The 23,075-nt window shown below is 42.2% G+C and overlaps 1 protein-coding gene across 3 annotated transcripts in view; it reads left to right on the forward strand.

The window, feature by feature from the left end:
- Positions 1-537: 537 nt before the first annotated feature.
- Positions 538-23,075, forward strand: part of ACSL1 (acyl-CoA synthetase long chain family member 1) — a 41,475-nt gene continuing 18,937 nt past the window's right edge. Inside the window, exons 1-6 of one of the 3 annotated variants that reach the window (XM_065836092.2) lie at positions 567-669; positions 4,859-4,938; positions 9,811-10,038; positions 17,119-17,233; positions 17,625-17,689; positions 18,929-19,030. In XM_065836092.2, coding sequence (XP_065692164.1) covers positions 9,844-10,038; positions 17,119-17,233; positions 17,625-17,689; positions 18,929-19,030 — 477 coding nt within the window. In that variant the 5' untranslated portion in view covers positions 567-669; positions 4,859-4,938; positions 9,811-9,843. Of the gene's footprint in view, positions 670-1,440; positions 1,464-4,858; positions 4,939-9,810; positions 10,039-17,118; positions 17,234-17,624; positions 17,690-18,928; positions 19,031-23,075 lie in introns of those variants that run through there. The other 2 variants (XM_065836091.2, XM_065836093.2) reach the window with 2 other exon arrangements.

A 23,075-nucleotide genomic window follows, 5' to 3' on the forward strand; every position in this document is an offset into this window, starting at 1 on the left:
TGAAGCACAGGGCCAGCCCAAGGTTCAGGTAACTGTCAGAGGTCGCTGATATGACTGCCAGAGCCTTTGCTTTACCAGGGTGCACCTCAAACCTGTGGCCCCGTCACAAAGTTCACTGGTGGTGATGGGATAGCTCCCCGCGTTGCAACAAGGTCATTGGCTTCATCCAGTGCTTTTGTACTGAAACACAACGTCCTTTTAGCCTATTTATATGGATGCAGATGTCTTTTGCAAAGCCATAAGAACCCTTGCAAGCTGTCACCTCAGCTCGGCAAGGTGCAGAGTGCTGCGTGCAGTGCCTGTGTTCTGCTCACTTCCCTCTACTTCCCCTGTCATTTATGCCCGCACGTAGAGTATTTCCACCCCCCTCACGGGAGTTTTGGATGAATTGCTGTACCGCCGCAAACCGGCCTTCTGAGACACCCGAGCGACGCCCCGGGCGACAGGGCCGTTCTGGCCCGTGGCCCCCGGGCTGGGGCGGGGAAGGAGGCGGGGCGGGAGGCGAGGCGGCCGGGGCGGGCCGGGCCCTAGCGCCCGCGGGGCGGGAGGGCGGACGGAGGAGGCGGGCTCGGTACACGCACACGCCGCTCCCGCCGTGCTCGGCTTAAATAGGGTGGCGCCGGGGGTGCCGTGCGGAGTCGTGGTCGTTGTTGCCGTCGCTGACGGGAGGTGAGCGGGGCTTGGCGGTGCCGCCGCCCGGGGCGGCGGACGAGGCCGCGCACCCTGCCACGCTGAGGGGCGGGTGGCGCTGCCGCCGGCGCAGGGCCGGGGGCTGTCAGGGACGCGCCGACCGCAACCTGCCCAGCCGGGGCGGGCTGGCTCCGCCGGGGCCTGCGGGATCTGCTGCCACCCGGCCCTTCGCCGTGGGGCTGGGGCGGCCTGCGCGGCCGTTGTCACCTGCGGGGCTGGGCGGGCGACGGTGAGGGGCGGCGGGTGCCGGGGGGGCGGTCCCGCCGCCGGTGCCCTCAGGCTGCCACTCTGGGGCTGAGGGATTTTCCCTTCTGCCGCGCGGTGGGATCAGCGTCCCCCGGAGCCGACTGGGCTTCAGGAAAGCGCAGCCGGCTGCCTCCGGCCTCCCCCCGCAGCTGCGGCAGCCCCGGCGGCAGGGCATTGTTCTGGCTCCAGCGCTGCCGTCTGCCCCGGCTCGGCCTGGCCCGGGGTAAACAACTCGGGCCGCGGGGTGGTTGCCCCCGGCGGCCCCGCTCCCCGAGAAGCGCTGCCCGGCCCAGCAGCGTGCGGGGGAGCGCGGCGCCGTCTGACCCGGAGGGGCTTAACGTTTAGTTACTGGACCTTGTCTCCGAGTAGGTTGTTCTTACGGGCATGAATGCAGCATGTGCTTGGAGCAGCCTTTTTTTCTTCTTCTTTAAGCAGTTGAGAGCACGTATGGAAACAGCATGAGGCGAACTGGCCTAAAATGGAAGGTTGATTGACTATGACTTTGCAGGCCTCCTCTCTGCTGTTAGGTAGGTCTTGCAGTGCTACAACACAGGAGTTTAGCCTGGTTACACGATGCTTTTGTTCTTGGGTGCATACATTTCTTGTTCCTGTTGAACAGGAATTGCAACACTTGAAGCCTTCAGAATTTCTAAAGGGCATGTCTGTGAGCTGTCTGGGGTATTATAGTCACCTTCTTTGGACCTAGTAATCCCTCTGAACATATGCCTCGCGTGGGTTAGAGTCTGAGGTATGATGGTCATGTCCTGTGATAGGAAAGAGTGACATCTAAAGAAACTGCTAGTGAAACATGATGGTTCTGTATCCGTACCTGAGCTATTCCATGTGGTGATAGCAGATATTTTTCATCCTTTTTGCTTTAGAGGGAACCTTGCAGTCTGCTGAGCCTGCTCAGGAGTGTTTGTATTTGCCTGTCTGGAATGTGTTCTCAAACTTGTGAGCTGAGGTTTCTTGCCTCAAGATACTTGGATCAGGTTTTTTGGATCATGAAATTCTGAGTGTAAGAAGGCATTTAGTTTTTTGAAAAATACCTTTCATTTCCTCTTGCAATAGTAGCACTATAAATAATGCAAAACCTGAGAGACAAAGTTCCTTGTGGAACCGTAATGCTACTGCCTGATTCTTTGAAGTCCAAGGATATCTAGCTTGCTTGTAGTGGAATATGGAAATGTCTGAGGATGGCTGATGGGGAAAATCTACAGCATGTAATTACGAGTAGCTGTTATGTGTAGCGTACTCGATTCAAGATCTTGAGCAAATGGCCTTGGTCTATTCTGAGGACTACATGATTATAATGAATCTAAAAGACAGCGTCTAAATTTGGTGGATGCTGTTTTACAACTACAAATTGGCCAACATGAGGTTGGAAGTAAGTCTTCAGTTCTTGAGAGGCAAACCCTCAAGTAGCCTTTTGCTTCAAGGGCAAGTACAAGGTTGGTATCAGAAAAACAAAACCAGTAATTCAAAATGGAAGGAAAGGCAACTTGGAAATACTTATCTGGGTAAGTGACTCTTGTCTCTTGAGTTTCCGTAGCTGACTTTCCTACCTCATCGCTCCACTAGAAGTTAATACCTCATGGGATTTTTTTTGAGAAGATAGAGGTGGGTTATACCTTCTTTATAATAGGTATGTTAACCTCCAGTGGGGAGGGGCAAGTGGTTTCTTTTCTCTCTCTCTTTCCCCCACAAAAAGACCACTTTGACTAATGTGAGCAATAGCAGATAATAGTAGGTTATTGTATTTTGCTTGTTTTTTCTAAATCATGGTGCTACAATTGATTGAAATGGGTAGACTCAAAACGTCTAATAGCACCAAATTTTTCAAAAGTGCAGCAGAGAGGGAGCGAGATTCTGGCCCAGGGGGATATATTGTTTGATAAATTGGGCTTTTGGTAGTCCTATGAATAGACTGCCTGCTACATCCTACTTTCCTGCTGTGCTAAATTACAAGTACAGATATGTTAAGTATTTTAATATGTTAAATATAACCAGTGGTAACTCCCCAGAAATCCTCACAAAGAGGAGGGGAGGTGATTTGTTCATTGGTAAGTGGTTTTGCATGGGAGTTTACAATACCATGTGGCTCTGGGAAGCCCTGCTGTACAGCATTGACCTTTACAGGCAGCAGGCTGAACCCTGGCTGCAGATGGGGGCCTTGCATTTCTGCAGATCCCGCCTGACTCCTGAAACAAGGACACTCAATAACACAAGGCGTCTGCTTGCTCTTGCTGCCTTTCATGTTGGGAGATATTAATCTACAGAAAGTAAAATATGATAGTAAAATACTCCTCTTTGGTTAGGATTTGAAGCTTAATAGTACTGGTAGTCTGTCCAAAACTGGCTGAAAACAGCTTGCATGGTTTCATAACGATTTAGAGGAAAGACAGTTTTTGTAGTTGGACTGTTAAAGGCTTACAGCTGAAGCACATGATATTCTGTTTGCAGAAAAGGACTTCTGGCTTTTTATATGAATTATTATTCCTAAACCCAGAATTCTAAAGATTTTTACTTTAGTACTACATGTGCCTTGTTTCCAAAACTCTGCCTCTGCAGTTGGGATGCATTAATAGCCTGGTGAGGATGGATTGACTTCCTAGGAAAGCGAGAAGAAAATGCTTACTCTCACAGACTCAGAGGAAATACAGGGACACTTTAATACCTGAGGTCAAGGGGTTGCTTGGTTTGTCATACTCTTTCTTGTTACGCTGGTGTTGGGAGGTCACTTGGTGAACCAGTTGCTTCTCCTAAGCACTTACTGCTCTGTCTGGTCTCATAGTTTTAAAGGTTATGTTTTGTAGAAGATCCTTCTGACTGTAAACACTATCTAGTGTGATGCAATGCAGCTCAGTGTGCCTGACACAGGTTGTCTTCTGCCAGACTTCAGGTGACAGAAGTATGAGTAAGAAACCCATTCTTCCAGAGTTTCAGATGAGCACTTGAAGCATGCATTAACTTGATGTTGCATACTAGGCTTTCTGAGTAGTAGCTTTGTCCTGGGAGGAGTAGAATGAATAAGTTGGTATGATCTACTCAAGCTGTTAATGCCACCAGAAAGCTGCTGGTTTGTAGCAATTTGCATCTGTAGGGTGATCCTCATCTAAACTGTAGTTGGATTGAGGTTAAATTAAGAGTTGTGCCGTGATGTACTTGCAAATCAGAGTTGTAGGGTTACAGTTTTAATGGATGGTAACTTAGGCTGCAAGTAGATATTTGTAAGCATCTTTGAAGATGAGAAGCTAATAAGACTGTTTAGTGACATGCATGTGTATAGGTATGGATCAGAGGAAACTTAAATTGATCACAGTCTCAAAGGTTTCAGTGGGAAGTATTGGTTTTCCTTGGGTTACTGAGTGCTGCTGAAGGACTGTAATTGCACAAAAGGCATTGAGCAGGTTCTTGTCACGTGGTTGAGCTTCTGAACTTGAGTAAACTCCAGTGACCTCATTGATGTTCACTCGGATTACTTGCAGGACATCATTAAGAGGCAAGAATCCAGGTGTTGTTCCACTTTATTGCAAGAGGATTGTAGCCCAATGTCTGAGGACAGAGCTGTGACTTTCCGTGTTGATAGGGACAGAGCCTTGACACATCAGTATCAGATGTAGTGCTCCTTAAAGGCTGCAGTAAGAATCTTAACTTCAGTTGCAGCTTATTAAATACATCACCATGGCCCATCTGATGGGGCTGAATCTAGCTTGTAGGCAGCTTCCCTCTGGTCCTGCCTTGCCCCAAATGCAGGAACAGAAACTGAACCAGCAGAGGCAACCTGAGCCACTGCATGATGCCCTGTGGTTGCCCAGAGCCAGACTGGGGAGCTGAATACTAAGGACCTGTTGGTTCCTCTCGTGCATGGAATGGGTTGCTCACTAACAGCTTTTTAGTTCCTCCCTCTTTACTGTTGCAGGAAAGTCAATCTGTCAGTTACTGCTTTAAAAGGAGGATTTAGAGCTCTGAAGCCTGGCTGAGTGATCCAGGTGATTCTGGGTAAGCTATTTAGTTTTTTTTAATTTGGGATGGTGGGGTGGAGGAGGCAGACAGAGGAGTGGATTAGAAAGTTCAACAGTACTTATTTGTTCAAGAAAGTCCTTTGTGGCTAAGGGGAGGCTGTCATGTCATACCACAGGAGACATCTTGCTGTTGTGCTCGTGTTATACAGGACTTAAACTGAGGATTCTCCTTAGAGTCTCAATTACCTATGCTCTTTTGCTGTATCTTGAGGGTGTTTGTGGTTTCCTTGCTGGTTACAGTTTGGCTCTATCACAGGTGGTTGCAAGACCTCAGTCAACTTACTGTCTTGACTGCATGGTGGAGGAAGAAAATCCTGGGAAGACTTGCGTGCAGTGTTTGGAGTTATATGCTTAAGGTGTAGTGTTAAAGTGTCTATTCCTTTCCCCAGCTGTGCTGTCTTGTTTCCTTCTGGGAGCTAATGTCTGTCTGGTTGCCCAGGTGTGAGTTTATCTAGCTGAGAATTAGCATCAGAACTAGCCCAGTGAAATGGTGTTGCCCAGATCACCTCCCTAGTGTGACTGCGCAACCAGATGAGTACTTGGCCAGCATGAAGAGGGTTGTGGGACCGTGTATCTGACGCAGGTTGGACTGTCTCAAATTTAAACTCATTGTAAATGCACTGTGAGATTAGGTTTATGCATTTTATTCAGACAAAAGGATTTCCCTTGTTAATAGCCAAAACTATTCACACCCTCTTTTATACGAAGTAAAGGACTTAGAACATGATTCTGCACTTGCTCTTTCAAAGGATGAGTGGAGAAAGACTTAAGTAAAACAGAGATCCATGGGAGCTATGCAACATAACCTGGAACAGTAAGAGAACAACAAACTGCAATGGCAAGTAGCTTTCAGGATAACTGCAAGGTATATGTGTGGCTGATCCCCTGTTCCAGCATATCATAGTGAAAGCATCCTAGGGCCATATTGCTCATAATAATAGAGAGGCAACTTGTCTTGTGGCTTTCTTCTGCCTGTAAGAGCCTGTGGGAATAACACAGCCAATTCTCTTACACCATGAGGTGGGCCTGCCTTTATGGCAGGCCACCGCAGTGCTGGTGTCCCATTCATCTAAATATTAGGAGAGAGAGGAGGAGAGGCCATTGGTTCTTGGGGTTGTTTTCTTTGCAATGCAGAAGCTGACAACTGCTCTCCTGTTCACTTCGGTTGCGCTCGAATGATGTCTGGCCATGGACAGACAATAGACAGGCTGCTGCCCACTGTAAATAGCCCATTGTATGCCCAGAGTAGGAAGCAGCAAAGAACTGCTAAGTCCTGCCAAGCTGCATCGTTGCCTTGAGATACTGGCTCTGCTGTAAAGAATGAGCTTTGGGTGCTGTGGGGTGCGTGTATGTGAGCAGAGAGAGCTGGCTTTGTCTGAGCCTTACAGAACTCCATAACTGAATTGATACAATGGTTTTGTGGGCTGGATTTTGGGAGCTGCTGTTTCTGTGGAGGTGGCCAGAACAGGTAGTTATCTGTGAAGCAGTTTTGCCCTGTTATTAAAACCACTTTCCCGTATCTGTCTGGTATTGTTTCTAAACTTATGAACAAACCAAGGTCTACTGGTTGCATTGAGGAAAAAGTGCTTTTGACCTCAAATGTTGTCAATTCTGCTCCAGGTTTTTTTGCTACATGTAGCAACCTGGGTATCACAGACTGGTACTTCTCTTATCTGGGATCTTCTTCCTTGGGGTCTCCAGCTGTGACTTCCAGTCATTGGTTATGTCTTGTCTCACACTGTGGCTGAGTTTCTGAGTCCGATTTTTGTGGTCCAGATCCTGTCTGGATGAGAAGCAGCTGCAGGGCTTGAGTTTGTGAAGACAGTGTAGCTTTCTTATCTTGAATGAACAGACTTAGCCGGGTCCTTCCTTGAGGAAAAGGACTGAAAGCCAGATCCTATCTCCATTGGGAAGATTGTTTTATCTCAATCTAAAGGCTCTAAACTGCTCTCCTGGGTCATGTTAAAGACTCTAGATGTCTGATGGAATTGAAGCATGAGCCAAGTAAATACTGAGAATGGATCAAAGAAGGCTGGGAAGTGTTGAAGCCTCCTTTCTTGATGGGGTGCGTTTGGATGCATATGCTTAGAATATTAATTTATTCTCCCTGTTGCGTCTGGCTTTGTCTTAAATAAAGAAAACAAGTTGATATGACGTAGCACTTAGTGTTAAAGCTGGAAATTGCTTAGTGTTGCAGAAAGCTCTATCCTAACCTTGTTTTTTGTGCTGATGAGGCAGAAGGTGTAATAAAAAAGTCATCCTTCAATATAAACCTAAGCAGTAAAATGTATCATTAAGCATCTGGTAACTTGCAGTATAACTGCTCAAGAAATGCTGTGTGTTACAGGCTGCTCTACAAACAACTGGACAAGCAAATGACAAGTAGTGATGTCCATCTCTTTTCACCTAGGCTGAAACCTGAGCAGCTCCTTGACTATGATGGGACTTTCATGTGAATGAACTGATCATGTTTACATCAGTTCTTGTTGGCTGTAATGGCATCACAGCCTTTTGATAGAGTAACTCTCTAATTACATTGCATTCCTAAATCATATAACGTGTGTGCAGAACACATGACAAATGCAGAGAGGGAAACAAGTATCTGTTGTTTTAAAAGTTAAAAGTGCTTATTACGGGTCTTGAGGAGCAAAGAGCTGAGTTTGCTCTTAGCCCTTACATGCATTATAGCCCCCTTTTTCCAGTTTCATAACCTGGTGTCTATGATATACCCAAAATTAACTTGTAAGCCAAGACTTCCTTGTTGGAATGACTTTTTATTCTCACTGTTCATCTGTGTATATTAAAACTTAGGAGGAAGATTTTGTGCCTGCAATGCTAATGAGCATGATTTGATGCATAAAAAGCAACAGCATAGTAATCCTAGCTATTAAGTTGCTAACTGATTTTTTTTCTATTTTTTTAATGCCAAGGGAAGATGAAGAGATTCCTCATAAATATATTTAGTTCTTCTCTACCTTCCATTTCTACAGCCTGATGTATTGTGGATTTTGAGCACAGCCAGCTGTGTGTCACAGTGCAAATAACCAAATGGCATTTCTGTGGTGGACCTGTGCTGCCTATCTATGTGATGCAGCCCTGTACCCTGAGGCTATGGCATAAAAGCAAAGAGAAGTGGGGGAAGAGAGGGTAGTACCTGCAGCCTGGGGAGTGCTCAGTGGGCCCAGGACCCTTCCAGAGATGGAACTTGATTCCATCCTGATGCTGCCCTCATCTGTGACGTTACTTCAGCCTGTCCTCCTGTTAACATTGTGAAACCATGGGCCCTTTGAACTGTTTTCATGGCTTTTTTTCTGTAGCAAATCCTTGTCCAAATACTGGTTAGACTTTTTGTGAACTAGACAACTCTACTGTTGCCTGGTTGAATAACTGATTGCTGCAGTGAAGATTTCAAGGGCAGACTATAAACTCTAGAGGTTTTCCTGTAGAAAAATGAAATCTTAGCCTGGTGTGGTTGATTTTAGAAGCTAATAAGCATGTCATTCTACCTGTTTGGATTTCTGCATCTCCTACGCTGCCATCCTGCAGCGGCGTATTGTTACAGAGTACATTCTAGCTGTTCAAACACATATTTTGAACATTCTTTAGGTCTTTTGTTTGATTTTTTAATTGTCCATAGGAAATGGCTGGACCTAAATTACCCAAGTAAATACATCTTGGCTCTTCAAGCAAGCAGGAAAGTGTTGTTTCCCCCCACCTCGGCTGGACAGCCGCTGTTCCCAGCCGCCCCAGGCACAGAGGCTGGGCTGGTGACAGGCGCTGAGCGCCCCTGCCAGCCGGGCGGGCAGGGACCTGTCAGCGGGCGGTGGGGTGACAGGCAGCGAGTTGCCATTGGCCCTGGGCAGGCTGGCTGCCTGCTGTTCACCTTTCACCTAGTGGGCAGGAGCTGGTGGGTTTGGCATGTGACAAACGTCCCAGGAGACCTTGGCTGTAGAGGAGAGCACCAGCTGAGCCGACTGCAATCCTTTTTTTTTTGTTTGTTTTTCTTACCCCCCCTGCCCTCAGCTGGTTCTTGCTGTGGAATATCCATGTCAGCAAGTGCTGGTGGGGAGCTGCCTCTTGCGGCTTTTCCTTCTGTGTGAACGTGACAAATCAAATGTGCTTCCTGTGCTTGATTGTATTGCTGTGCGCTGCTCCCTGGGCCTCCTGAGATGCTGCATTGCTCTGCCTTATGACCAGAGATAAATTGCTGGCATGGTGCTGGGTGAAATAGGAAGCTTGCTGGCATAGAGGAGCTATGGGAGGATATCAGCTGTGAAGGCAGCTTGCTGTAGTGAGCTTTCTGTGCACAACTGAAGGGAGAGTAGAAAAGAGAGGGAGTTTATCTTACCAGACTTAAAAGATGAAAATATCCTGTTCCTGCTATGCTATGATAGTGTTAGGATGCTCTCTGTTGGATTAATGCAGGCAAGTTAACACCTTACAGCCCTGTCCTCCCTCTCCCAGACTTCCCTGTTTGTCACTCACTGTTTAGACAACCTTGTATTAATAGTACAGCTACTCTACAAATAACTGTTTTGCACTTGTGAAAAGCTGTCTTTCAAAAAAAAAAAAAAAAGGGCAAAAGTTTTGTTAAAGGTCAGTGTCTGTTAAAAGCAATATGAAAACCCCACAGAAATTGCCTCCTATCAGCTCTGCTTGTTTTTCTAGAGTATGAAGCAGTAATGACTTGCTTACTCAATCACAGCACAGAAGTCTGAAGGTATTGCCTGCCCAGGAGCAGATCAGATTGTTTTGGTGGTTGGACAAAGCATACATCACTCTCCTGCAACAACAGTGAACTGAAAGGGGATTTCAAATCTTTGTGTGTAACTCTCTCTCATATCAACAGGTTCAAACATTGGGAAAACTACACTGAACTGCAATGCAAGCACATGAGTTGTTTAGAAACCTACGAATGCCAGAACTCGGGGATGTCAGACAGTATGTGCGCACCCTTCCGACAAATACGTTGATGGGCTTCGGTGCTTTTGCAGCTCTCACAACCTACTGGTATGCAACAAGACCAAAAGCACTAAAACCAGCATGTGATTTAGCAATGCAGTCTGTGGAAGTAGAGGTAAGTGTCACTTGATGGATGCTGTCGTTCTCTGAATTTTGAAGCCTAAGGCAGCATTGAGAGAGACCAAACACTGATTTACTTAAGAGTGTTTCTAAATTTGTGTTTTGTGGGGAGTATATTTCAGGGCAGTTTTGTTTTGTTTTTTTTCCTGAAATATGTCTTGAACTCAGTTTTTTGACTTTTTGAATTTGAAAACCAATTTGAGAGTTGAGGTCAAAATGATAGTAACTAGCATGGGAGATAAAGACTTTCTGCTGAGAACTGAGCTTCCTTCTGACTGATGGCAAGGAACTTGTGAATGTTAGAATTGCCACAGTGTAGTTTTCAATTCCTCACCACGTTTAGGTGATGACCTGTTAGATTAGGTGTTGGGGTCAGAGTATGTATGCGAGTGTGTACTGGTTAGGCTAATACTTTTCTGTTATAATATTTAGTTTATAATAGCTGACAGGTGAGACTTTATATTGGGCTACAGGCATGAGGTGGCTACTAACTGACCTCAAATGATCTGTGGAAAGATATATTAGTCCTGCCAAGAGAGAGATCACAGCCACAAAGTAAGTTGAAATTAAAGCAACCACCTGCTAAACTCTGGTCGTGCTAGCTTAGCTTTTGTCTTATGCTTTTTAGAGGCAGAGTTGCTGTTAGGTGGTGTGTTTTTAACAGTACAGTCAAATATGGAAAGAGCCTGACTGGGAACTGTTGCTTAGAAGCAAATATAAACAACAGATTACGTGGTTAGTGTTTCCTGAGCAGCATTTGTATAAATTCCCCTGTTCACTACAGAGTCAAGATTTTACCACTTACCTCATTCTTTCAAGAGTGTGTCTCTATTTCTTCAGGACAGGTAAGGTGCTTCGTCTTTCTGAAGAAACAAGGCAGCTTTGGAAGGTTGTGATCTTCAAGAGAGATACATAGAAAATGTAGGATTGTAAGGCTGACAGTTTCTTGCATTACTCTTGCTAGTCAGAAGCTACCACAATAGATTTTCTTTATGTATACTTCCAACCAAAATTTCCCTTTACAGCATATTCTTCTGTGTGGATAAACACAGTCTCTGGTTGTCGGGTATCAAATGCAGTTAATATGACATTTTGTGCTTAAGAGTAGATGTGACTACAAACTAATGTAAGTAAATGTGGCAGAGCAGTTTGGAATTTACAGTAGGTAAACTTCCATGAGCTTCAGCAAAGCAAACTCCTGTCATAGCCTCAAATCAGGCACTTTCTTTGCAATGTTTCATGATACTGAGATTAAAGAATAAAGCATTAGTTGGCCCCTCCGTTCAAAAGTTTAGTTAGTACCATTTATTTCCTAATTTTCTTCCTAGTCTGGTATACAGTAAGCTTACTGACTTGTCACACTACTATAGCAAGTAATGGTCTGCTATTAGAAGCACACAAAGTGGAAACAAAAATATGCTCTGGCAATGAGATAATTGCCCAAAATACCTCTTTTCAAGGAACATATGTAGAGTAAGGATCCAGAGGTTAGATCTTAATCATCTTGGTGACCTTTTCCAATCCTGACAGAAGACACTTAAGACAGTGGGTGGAATAGTCTTGTAGAGCAGCGCGTGTTGTTGGTGGGAATAAACTAGTAGTGAAAGCTTTCCAGCTGTGGAGGGCCTCACTAGTCACTGTAGACTTCAGCAGATTTGGAGGACCTTGCATTGGAAGATAATAAAACAGTGGCTCTTAACTGGCCTTAAAACAAGTGACAAATGCTTATTTGCTTGAGACTCTTGATAGCAGTCTCAGTTCACTGCCTTTACCTCTTCAAGCTAAATTGCTTGTTGCTGCTAGATTCTGTGACTGAAAGAATTGTTTGGTGTAACGTAATACTTCATTAAACTACTTAATGCATCATTGATCCATATTGTACTATGTAATTAACATCAGCTCTCTGATCAGAGCAAGATAGGTGTAACTGTTATTTTTCATTGCCTCTTCAGAAAAACATTTTAATGGGAAGACTGAACAGCAGTAAAACTTACATGAAAAACAGCTGTGTTAGCATGTCTTGGTGATAAAAGAACTCAAACTTTGAGAACATTTTGAGATGAGCAATATCTATTGAGTTTTGTTTATTGACTGTTCAAATGTTGATTTGAGTGTGGGTGTATGGCTGTCAAATATATTAAATCTTGTTTTAAAACCCCATGTACTTCTGTTGGCTCAAGTTCTGCTGAAGCATGTAGGACAGCATACAAATACACTAGGAGGTCAGCATTTTGTATTAGTAAGCACTTGGATTTATGACTTTTTTTTTTTCTTACCCTAATAAGAGACATTCAACTATGGAGAGAGGTATTCAACTCATGAAAACTTTTAAACCTACTTGCATTCTCCTGATGCGTTACCCAGAACTCTAACTTGCCTTGTCTTTCAAGAATCGCTTGATTAAACATAGGCTTGTCTCGCTACTAAGTGACCAGTTTTATCTGTTTTGTGCTTACCTAGGGATTAGCACGATTAATTATATGACTAGTTTGAAAACTCTAGTTTATACTTCTTGCTGCTCAGAATAGGTGTGTGGGTGACCTAAGCACCATTTGCTAGTGTACTTGCCCTCTCAGGAAAATGGAAATTGGGTCTCTTTCCTCTGAGGTGTGGTGAAGCCAATGGTGTGTCTTGGCCGTACCGCTAATCCTAAACAGCCTGGGCAAATGAGAAGCCAGCCCATGACTTGAACAAAACCAACTATCTCTTCTGTGACCCAATAGGCATTAATAGAGTAATATACACCTCTGTTGTAGAATAAGTGTGGTTTTTTATAGCTGTTGGTATTCTGAACTAATGCCAAGGTTTTCACTTAATGTCCAGCACTTGCTGTGGCAATGGGTCAGTTCCTTGCAACTCCCGAGCTGCTGCTGCAAGGGCTGCCTGATGTGGGTAACCAGAGGCTGTTCTCGCATTAATAAGGTTTTATTGCCTTTAGTCCATCCATTCTCTCGTACATGTTTTAAGATGGATTGTCACTTCCAAAGAAGAAAAATATCAAATACTGCTCTCAAGCAATGCAATATTAAAATGTCTAGGGAGTAAGAAATGTGCTCCAAAAAGGACATGGCATAAGGCAGTTCCTCTACTGTCTTAATATCTAATCTACCTGTTCATTAATGATAATAATTTTCAACTATAAATAAGCTCCTACTTACTTCTTACTTTGACTTATTTCCTTGGCCTCTAATGAAGTTAAATGAAGTCAGTGACTGGAGTAGGGTTTCTACATGTTCTGATAATAAATCTTTGTAACTTTATATGGGAGGAAAAAGATCCTGTTTACTGCTCTTCAGGTCACTTCCTATCTCTGGAAGGCTTTGATTTGGTAGGCCAGCACCCAGTGACCCATTTTTAACCATCACTGAGTGAGTGTGAAGATTGCACACTTAGTTGAATATGGGTACCAAGAGTTACTGAAAGTATAAGCTCTTCTAGAGTAAATGGCACAATTAAAATATGTGGACTACAATCTTTAAAGTTTGCATACTACAGTTACATTTCACTGAAAGAAACCCTCTAATCTTGAAAGCTCCCAACCTAATCTCACTTCAGGGAAACATCTCAGAGGTATAGGTGAGAAACTTTCGGGATCCACTTGAATCCCTTGTCTGCAGGAGGGGCAACACTATTAATGAACAGTAATTGTAAATAAAATCTGACTAGTGTGAGACTGCATTGCTGAGACTTGTGCCATATTCGCTTGTGCACTATCCTGTGAAGAATTTCAGTGCTACAGTAATGGTGGAAATAGAGCATAAGTTCTGTGTTTTGCAAAGGTTGTGCACCCTTATTGTCTATAGTTGTAGTCACACCTGGGTCTGTCTGCTTGTAGATTGCTCTTTCCATTGGTGACTGACAGCTGAAAAACTCTGGCTGTTGATTTGAGTGTGGGTGTATGGCTGTCAAATATATTAAATCTTGTTTTAAAACCCCATGTACTTCTGTTGGCTCAAGTTCTGCTGAAGCATGTAGGACAGCATACAAATACACTAGGAGGTCAGCATTTTCTATTAGTAAGCACTTGGATTTATGACTCTTTTCTTACCTTAATAAAAGACATTCAACTATGGAGAGAGGTATTCAACTCATGAAAACTTTTAAACCTACTTGCATTCTCCTGATGCGTTACCCAGAACTCTAACTTGCCTTGTCTTTCAAGAATTGCTTGATTAAACATAGGCTTGTCTCGCTACTAAGTGACCAGTTTTATCTGTTTTGTGCTTACCTAGGGATTAGCACAATTAATTATATGACTAGTTTGAAAACTCTAGTTTATACTTCTTGCTGCTCAGAATAGGTGTGTGGGTGACCTAAGCACCATTTGCTAGTGTACTTGCCCTCTCAGGAAAATGGAAATTGGGTCTCTTTCCTCTGAGGTGTGGTGAAGCCAATGGTGTGTCTTGGCCGTACCGCTAATCCTAAACAGCCTGGGCAAATGAGAAGCCAGCCCATGACTTGAACAAAACCAACTATCTCTTCTGTGACCCAATAGGCATTAATAGAGTAATATACACCTCTGTTGTAGAATAAGTGTGTTTTTTTTATAGCTGTTGGTATTCTGAACTAATGCCAAGGTTTTCACTTAATGTCCAGCACTTGCTGTGGCAATGGGTCAGTTCCTTGCAACTCCCGAGCTGCTGCTGCAAGGGCTGCCTGATGTGGGTAACCAGAGGCTGTTCTCACGTTAATAAGGTTTTATTGCCTGGCTCAAAATCAGCCAGACCTTGCAGTCCTGAGATTCAGATGTTTTGTGATTGTAATGACCAGAGTTTTTTAGAAACGTTTGCTGCAAACACAACTTTCTCTGATGTTGCACAAATATTCTGGGTAAGCACCCTTTGGACAGGCTGTTAAAATAGTAGTTCTTGCTACTCTCAAGCAAAATGTAGACCAATACCATAATATTGCATGGTAGACAGGTTCAAACTGGGAGCATGAGGACTAAAGTATCTTCAGCATATCCAGCTGTATTTCACTGCATCTTTGAAGAAGAATAATATTAAATTCCTGATTGTCTTCCCACGAGGAGCTGGATGTTTTTCAGCAAAACTCATCCTCTAGGGCTGCTAAAAATTTGGTTAATTTTGCTTTACTTTGAGAAAGAGAATAAAATGAGCAGAACCATAAGTTGTATATGTTTCCCTTTACTGAAAACTCAGGAGAACTGATGGGCTCTTTTCAATAGCAATGTGTTACAGACTTTCTGGTGTGAATTCCAGCCCCCGCCAAGAAAAAAGGGCAGTGCAGTCAGTCTTGTGTCTAAGCAGTGTGCTGTCTGATAAGTCTCATCCTTGAATTTGATTAGTGCCTCAGGCATGGCAAAAACTGCTTTCATGCTGCTGAGTAATAGAACATGTAAACAAAACAGTAGTAGCTCAGGTGAGGAGAAAACAAGAATTTCTTGACTGTTGCCAAGGAACAGCCTAGGATATTATATTTCACCTGAGGAAGGAGTTGTAGCACATCAAACGTGGTATTGATACATTGTGCTTGTTGAGGTACCTATGGCTGTGGTTACAAACTACCTTGTGCGGTCTTCCTTGGGTTAGCTCCAGAGGTGGTAAAACTGGGAAAATCTAGAATCCGACCTTGGTTCTCCAAGATCTGGGCAATAAAGCAAGGGTCTTGCACTCTTTCCAGGCAGAGACATGTACTAGTGATAGGTTCGTTTCCTATAGAGTAGATGTTGGTCTGAGTGCAAGTATGCTCTTGAATTTCTACGAATTTTTAGAGGTAAGCCAGTCATTAACTTGTTCTGGGTCATGTTCACAGTGTAAATTTATGCTTACTGTCAAAGGAGTGGCAAGCACTGCATTACACACAGTGTTTTGCTAAAACAAGTTAGACTTGTTTTAGTGTTAAAAGGTTTGGGTTTGTTTTGTTTTGTTTTTCCCTCTCCAAGGTGCCTTTAATGGGTTATCTCCTTCCTGTGGAGCTAACATCTTCTGTAGATAAATCTGTGTTTACCTCGTTTATACAGAAACAGGTACTCTCTGGTCTTCCAGGGTACTTTGAAAACCAAAAAATAAACCAATGTCTGGGAAGAGCCTGTGACTGCATATGAATAGATTTTTTTTATGTTTTGGATGATGGCACAATTCGGGCATAGATTTAGTTAGTCCAGGAATTGACTTTGAGAGAGCCAGGACTTGACTACAACCACTGATAGAGAATCTTATGCAATGTTACCCAAGCCCCTCTGTTGAACCAGCTAGGCTCTTTCTGCTAAGAACTTGCTTGTAGGACTCATAAATGTGACTCAATAGTACTTGCATTACTGCAGTTTGTGAATCTTGATTGATATGAAATGAGATTATTTAATCAGTCACTCTATAAAAGGCTATGTTAAAATTGTGAAGTATTAAATTTCTTGTATTGGCATCCAATTGTAGCCTATAAATGCTCATCTGCTGAAAAATGGTAAATTTTAATCCTTAAGGTGGTGTTGCTTTGACTGCCTCTAACTAGATTAGGAGGAAATCTTTTCTCTAAGATGGAACTTTAAATTGGATTATAGGATTCAATTTTTATCTGATATAGTTGTTTAAGGTGGTGTTGACCACCCTTAAAACTGTTTAGATTTTAAAACCACAGTTTGGAGTGTGATTATGTTTTGTGATCTTAATTAAAAAATAGATTAGGATCTTAGCATTAATATTGTATCTAGAGAGCTCTGAGGCTGGAGTGATTTAGAAAGCTTGTTGGAATTAATTATGCTATATACTGCAGTAACAGAGTAAAATATTTCTTAAGACAAACCCTCTGTGTAGTAAGGAGTGTCAAAGGGCGTTTGTAATTCTCATTTGTTCTGTGCTATCATAGGTAGCTGAGGGATAGGATTTTGCCTGACAGGTTTTTAGTGATGCAGGGAGAAGTCGGACTTTTTAAACTGTGTCCTGTGAAACCTTGCAGATCTCTTCCTTGGTGGTAAAAAGAACTGAAGTTCTCTCAAGTGGAATTTGCCAACGCTCATAAGAAAACTTAATGGATGAGATGTTTTTTATTTATTCAGGAAATTCCTGTTCATTTATAACCAACAAGTGTGTCTAACCTTTCTAATTGGTTTTCATAGGGTAATGAGCATGCTCGAAGGTCCTGTGTTCTTAACAGTGATGAACTGCTGGTGTACTACTATGATGATGTAAGAACAGTGTACGATACCTTCCAAAGGGGTGTGCAAGTATCAAGTAAGTCTAAAATTAAGGATAATTTTCTCAACAGCTTGCCAAGAACTAAAGGGCTGGGCTCTTTTTGAAATGCAGTTGAGGATAGGGGATGTCTACCTAGCAATATGATAAATATTGGATGCTAGCTTTCTTGAAGGCAAAACTCTGTTCTCTTGTGAAGAAGAGTTGTGTGAATAAAGTCAGTGCTGTGTCCCTTAGCCTAAACCAACCTTGTTGCCTCTGTGTCCTTCCCCAGCTTGCCTCTCTGCCCCTGCTCTGAACAAAAAAGGTTTGTCTTCAGAAGGTGTCTGCAAAGAATAGAGGCGTAACACTGAAAGTATAGTTAGTGTGGGATCAGGACAAGGGGAGTCAGGGGTTAAATTTTGAGTAACTTTTGATTATCATTTTTTAGATAATGGTCCCTGTCTAGGTGTTAGAAAGCCAAACCAGCCATATGAGTGGATCTCCTATAAAGAGGTAAGTAGTCTCTCTGTCTTAGTACTAGACATGCTTTTGCTTGTTGAGACCATTGACACAACATCCAGTAATGTGATAAACAAATCTTAATTATTTATAGACATTTCAAAGAAGTAGCAGAATATTGCAGAAAGGTTCTAGTTCCTATTAGTGTCTTAAAGGGACAGCCTCAAATACATGCAAGGGGGAGAAAAAGAGTATCTCCTGGACTTACTTGGCTGACTAATGGTTTGATTTTGGAATTTTGGCAGCTTTTAGTATGTCACTGCTCAATTGTTTAGAACTTGGACACTGCCTCTGAGGGGCTGCAGCTTTGAAGTAATATTCAGGCACTCGGACTTGTACTACTTTATGTGCTTGCTTCTGAGAGGCTCATTTTACACTATGAGAAGTCCTATCTACACGTGTTACTTGTGCTTCTTGACAGCTTGTACCCATAATGCTGAATGATGATTGTTTAGGGTGTTAACAGATATGTTTCTAACTAGTAGCATGTTCCTTCACGATTGCTAGAAATATCTTTATGCAAATCTTTAACTGTGCTTTTAGGTCTTTCCTGATTTAAGTAGTTACTTTTTTCAAATTTGTATAAACATTGCCTATTGCATACTGTTAAGGTCATTAAACACCTTCTGTGTGTTTTGCTGGGCACTTGTTAGATGTAACCTCTTTTTAATAAAGCTTTGCTGTTTGAGTTGTGTGACTAATGTGAAATTCAGGTCATGTGCTATATGGAAAGAATTTAGAAAATTGCCTTCCCAAGCTTAGTTTATAGAACAAACTGAGTTTTTGCCTCCTTATTCTCCCGCTTTTTGAAGAGAGAAATGCTATTCCCATAGGCACTGAATGAAGCAGAAGGATGGCTTGGGATTAAGCAGAAATATAATACTGAATCATTCCAGGGTCACTTTTGGGATTTAATACAGATTGAACAAAACAGCCTTTTCTGTGTATGTGAGCTTACCATCTAAACTTATACTTAAGATTTTAAAGTCCAACTGGATTAAGTGTCTCTTCTGCTGCATAATGAGTGCAAGTGTGGTATCTACAATCACTGCAATGTAATGGTGCTGTGATGTTTAGGCTGTCAAAGTTGCAGAGCACATCCAAAATAGCTCAGAAAACTTCTGTTTACTTAATAACAGTTATTTGCTGCCTTTTTGTAAGACTTAAGGTAAAATAAGTGTGTACTGATGAGCTTGTTCTCAATTTTTGTCTTCTCTCTTTTTACCCTTCCAGGCTTCAGACAGAGCTGAGTATGTGGGCTCTGCCTTACTCTACAGAGGCTTCAAACCATCTCACACTCAATACATAGGAATCTTTTCACAAAACAGACCTGAGGTAATTTAATCGACAGTGTTTGAAGTGGCCCACTCTTACATCTGTTGCTTTTTGGTAGTGTACTGAGCTTCCCTACTTTCCTGCTAAGAGTCCATTTGGTGTTGGGAGGAGGCTAAAGGCTGATATTTTAGAACCACAGATGCGGCGTCTTTAGCTAAGAAGCAAAACTGATCACTGGCATAACCGTTAGTGTGTTAACTCATTCTCTTCCTCTTTGCGGTTTGTAGAGCTAATGCAGTATTTAGTGAATGTAATTTTCATTTGCTTTCTCTTAAAAAGTGACATTGGAGTACAAGGTAACTGAAAGTGGTTTGAAGTCACAAGGGGATGTTTTAAACCCTTCAAAACCCAAAGAAACACTTAGTGATTAAATATTTGCACAGATAGAAGATGGCTAAAGGTGATAGTTCTATGTCTGTGTCGAGGGTTTAGATTGCGGGGTGACAATCAAACCCTGGCAGATGTATTGTTAATCTCCTCTCCCCCCACTTCCTTTTGCCCCTTCCTCTCCCCCTTTCCCACTAAGGACAGGTGATCGGGAGGGAAAGAAGGACAGAGAGAAGAGAGTTGGAAAAACTAAAGATGTTTTACTAATGCTACTAATAAGAAGAGAGAAAATAATACAAAATATACAAAACCAATCTTGAAAGCCTCAGCAACTGCAGAGCCAGCACCCAAAGTCCTGGATTAGACTCTACAGCCAACTGGAGCTGGATTCAGTCTCTCACTAGGCCTCAGTTCGCAGGGACAGCTAGCAAGGTCCTCTCCAAATGTCAGCCATGAGAAAAAAGAGACAAAAAAGGGATGAGATCCTCGTGATCTCCCACTTTTATATGAAGTATTCACATGAATGGAATGTTATACACAGTTGGTCATTTTCTTGGTCACCGGTTTCTCGTTGCCCCTCTTGCGAGATGTCCATCCGTGCTTATCAATAAGTTTGCATTCCATTGCTAGGTTTACGAAAACATGTATCTGGTTCTCCAGGAAAATGCAGCTAATATGAAGGCTTTAGCTGACAGGCAAATTGACTAAAAGAGAAACTTGTGTTTTAACAAAATCAGGACAGTCTGCCAGAGGCCCTGTGCACAAGATTCTGGGAGGGAAAACTGCAGATTAAGGCAAAAATTGAAAATTAATTGCAGTTTAATAAAGTGGCAAAAAGACTAAATAAAGTGACATAATTAAAGAAAATCACCTGACAAAGCAAAGTGATGTTATGAACCTGAGACAACTATTAGGATATTTATATTGATTAGCTAGTGTCTATCCATTTTAACCTAGAAGTCATTCTAGATTGCTCTTTCTAAAAATATTATGAAATATTCAGTAAATATTTATTCTTTAGACTTGTCTATTAAATGTATTTACTAGGAGTTAATTTTTCTAACGTCTTTATGTGCTTAGTAGCTTGAGCTGTTACTTGCTACATTAAGCTAGTTCAATCCAAACCTATATGAAGACAGGAGGCTGGTTCTCAAGTTTTGTCAAAAATATGCTGTCCCTTTCGATTAAACCCTCCAAGGTGGATGCTGTTATCTAGAGCCATCTACGGTGTTGACAGGGTTAGAAGTTGTATCAGTGTCTCAGTCATGCTGGACAACAGCTTGCTGTTTGATCTCTTCTGATTTCAATTTGTCACACAGCCTTCCCTGCTGTCATTAAAATGCAAGCTGTGTGACAAATGACCTTGATTCCCTTCCTCCTCCCCCAACCCACACCACAAAAAAAGCGCTAACTCTAGTGTTGTGTACAATGAAGAAAAACACTTTTTCCAGATTCTTACATCTGCAGTAGTTTGCTGCTTGTATTTTCCTGCTGGAATTCTGGTTCTAAAAGCAAGGGTTCTATTTCTGCAATAAGAAAGGCTGGGATGTCTCCAGCTAGGAAGCTGTTAAATCATATTATGTTACAGATCCTTCAGTCTCCTGTGCTTATAACATTGTGAACTGGAAGTAAAAAAGGGAGCCAGATGTTAATATTATACCAGTTTGAACTGTTCCTTCAGATGCAAAGTCTTTGACTGCTTGGTCAGTGGATTTCTGAAGGAGGCCATGGTTGTGTGGTCTGCTCTTGGATCAAAGAGATAAAATGTGCTTGAGTTGCATTGCTCCAGCAGGATTTGAGTTGGATCAGGAATGAGCTGGAGAGACTTGTTTAAACCATCAGTTTCAAATACGGGGTTTTCCCTGTTGAAACCTACTGAATGGGTGTTGTGACATCCCCAACATAATCTTTAATCCAGACAGGAGTTTATGTGAAGGTCTTTTTGTGAGAAATGAGTCACATCTCTCAGTTCAGGGAATGACTGCTGGGGAAATCCCCCAATGGGGAAAATCCTAGCATGTTCCCTGATTCAGTGTTCACTAAAAAAAAAAAAACAAAACAAAACAAAATATTAATAAAAACATTACTTTCTCTTTGAGTAACTGGAAACCAGATGATCTCTTGTGCAAGGAAGGAAAGTTGTGTTCTGGACTGAGGAAACTTGACAGTGAAAAACACTGTCCCTTAATAGAAGATCAGAGCTATGTCAGAAAACAAATTGAACCTTTCAGACTGCTGTCTATATTCAGTACTGTTTACTTGCTGGGGTTTTGAGAGAGAACTCAAGTGTCAAGGTTTGATATTAGTATTAGTATTGATATTAGTATTTAAATTATATTATATAATTTATATATATATTAATATATATATATATTGATATTAGTATTTAAATACTCTTACTTTTAGAAGCTAAAATGGAAGAAAAGTGTCTTGCTAGTCCAGAAAATAAAGATGCTGGTTGTTGTATTGAGAATGATGATGTGCAAGAGTCATTGGAGACTGCAACAGGAAGCTTTTATCACTGTGTGCGGCTTTTGAAGTCTGCTTCTTTGGACCCCCACCTTATTGAAATAACTGCTAAACTTCAGGCTGCTGAAGAGCAATACAGCTGCCCACTTGTTACATTACAAGTGGATGCTATCTAGGAAGAAATATTCAGTGGACGCTTTCATGGCTGGTATAGGTGTGCCTGCTCAGACTTATCACTGTCTAATGTCTGCGTGAAAGTCTAGTCACCTATTAGCTGGCCTTGTACCAGTTTTGTAAGTAGTCTTTTTGGACAGGAGGTGTGTAACTTATTGTGTAATTGCTTTCAGAAAAAAATCCCTGCATTTAAGGCTGTGTCCATTAGTAGAGAACTGACTTTAGGAAACTTGCCCATAATAAACTTCGTAAAACTGAGATTTAGCAACTTTAACATATGATCTGTATTAGATATTATATGGAATAACCAGCTGAATGATGCTTAAACTTGCCATCATACAGGGGTGAGGTAACTGGCCAGTGTCCTACAAAAACACTGGAAAGTGTGGCAAAGTTTGGGGGTGGGGAAGGGAAGCCAACAACCCTGTTAGTGTAATCTTTGTTGAATCCTAAGTTCTGTTAGCTTTTTAAAATGTATGTTGTTCCTGTAAGTGGAACTGACCAAACGTATCATGTCTCAGAATTTTTGTCACTGTCATTTGATGGGAAAAGCTAAAATGTTTCAGTTCCACTGGCCTCTCCATGTGCCCAGAGGCTCCCATGTATTTTGGTGTAGGTAGTTGTTTACGAACTACAGTAAATAGCTGCTATGTGGAAAAATAATTGTATGACTATTTTACCTTGATGGTACTTCGGGTGAAATCAGGGTTGCTGTAAAGCATTGTCAGCTTGCATCACATACAGTAAGACTACAGTATCCATCGTGTTTATTGAGTATTGTACTTCTTAGCAGGCAAATCCTTCTTACTGCAGCTTGCAGGGATGAATTTTTTTTTTTAATAGAAGTTTTTGGATTAGATTCCTTTAAAGAAGAATGGTTAGTCTTGATAAATATTGAAAAACTTTCTGGGACTGACTTTCCAAAGGACTTGCAATTTAACTGCATATTTTGCATGTCTGGCCATTAAATGAGATGCAGATAATGTAGAGGTAGGAATATTGTGTGTATATAAATATAATGTGTGTCAAGACATGAGCAAGTCCTTCAGTGATTCAGATACCATGGTTATATAGA

The sequence above is a fragment of the Patagioenas fasciata genome, chromosome 4 (genome assembly GCF_037038585.1).
Source record: "Patagioenas fasciata isolate bPatFas1 chromosome 4, bPatFas1.hap1, whole genome shotgun sequence".
In the NCBI taxonomy this organism is placed as follows: Eukaryota; Metazoa; Chordata; class Aves; order Columbiformes; family Columbidae; genus Patagioenas; species Patagioenas fasciata.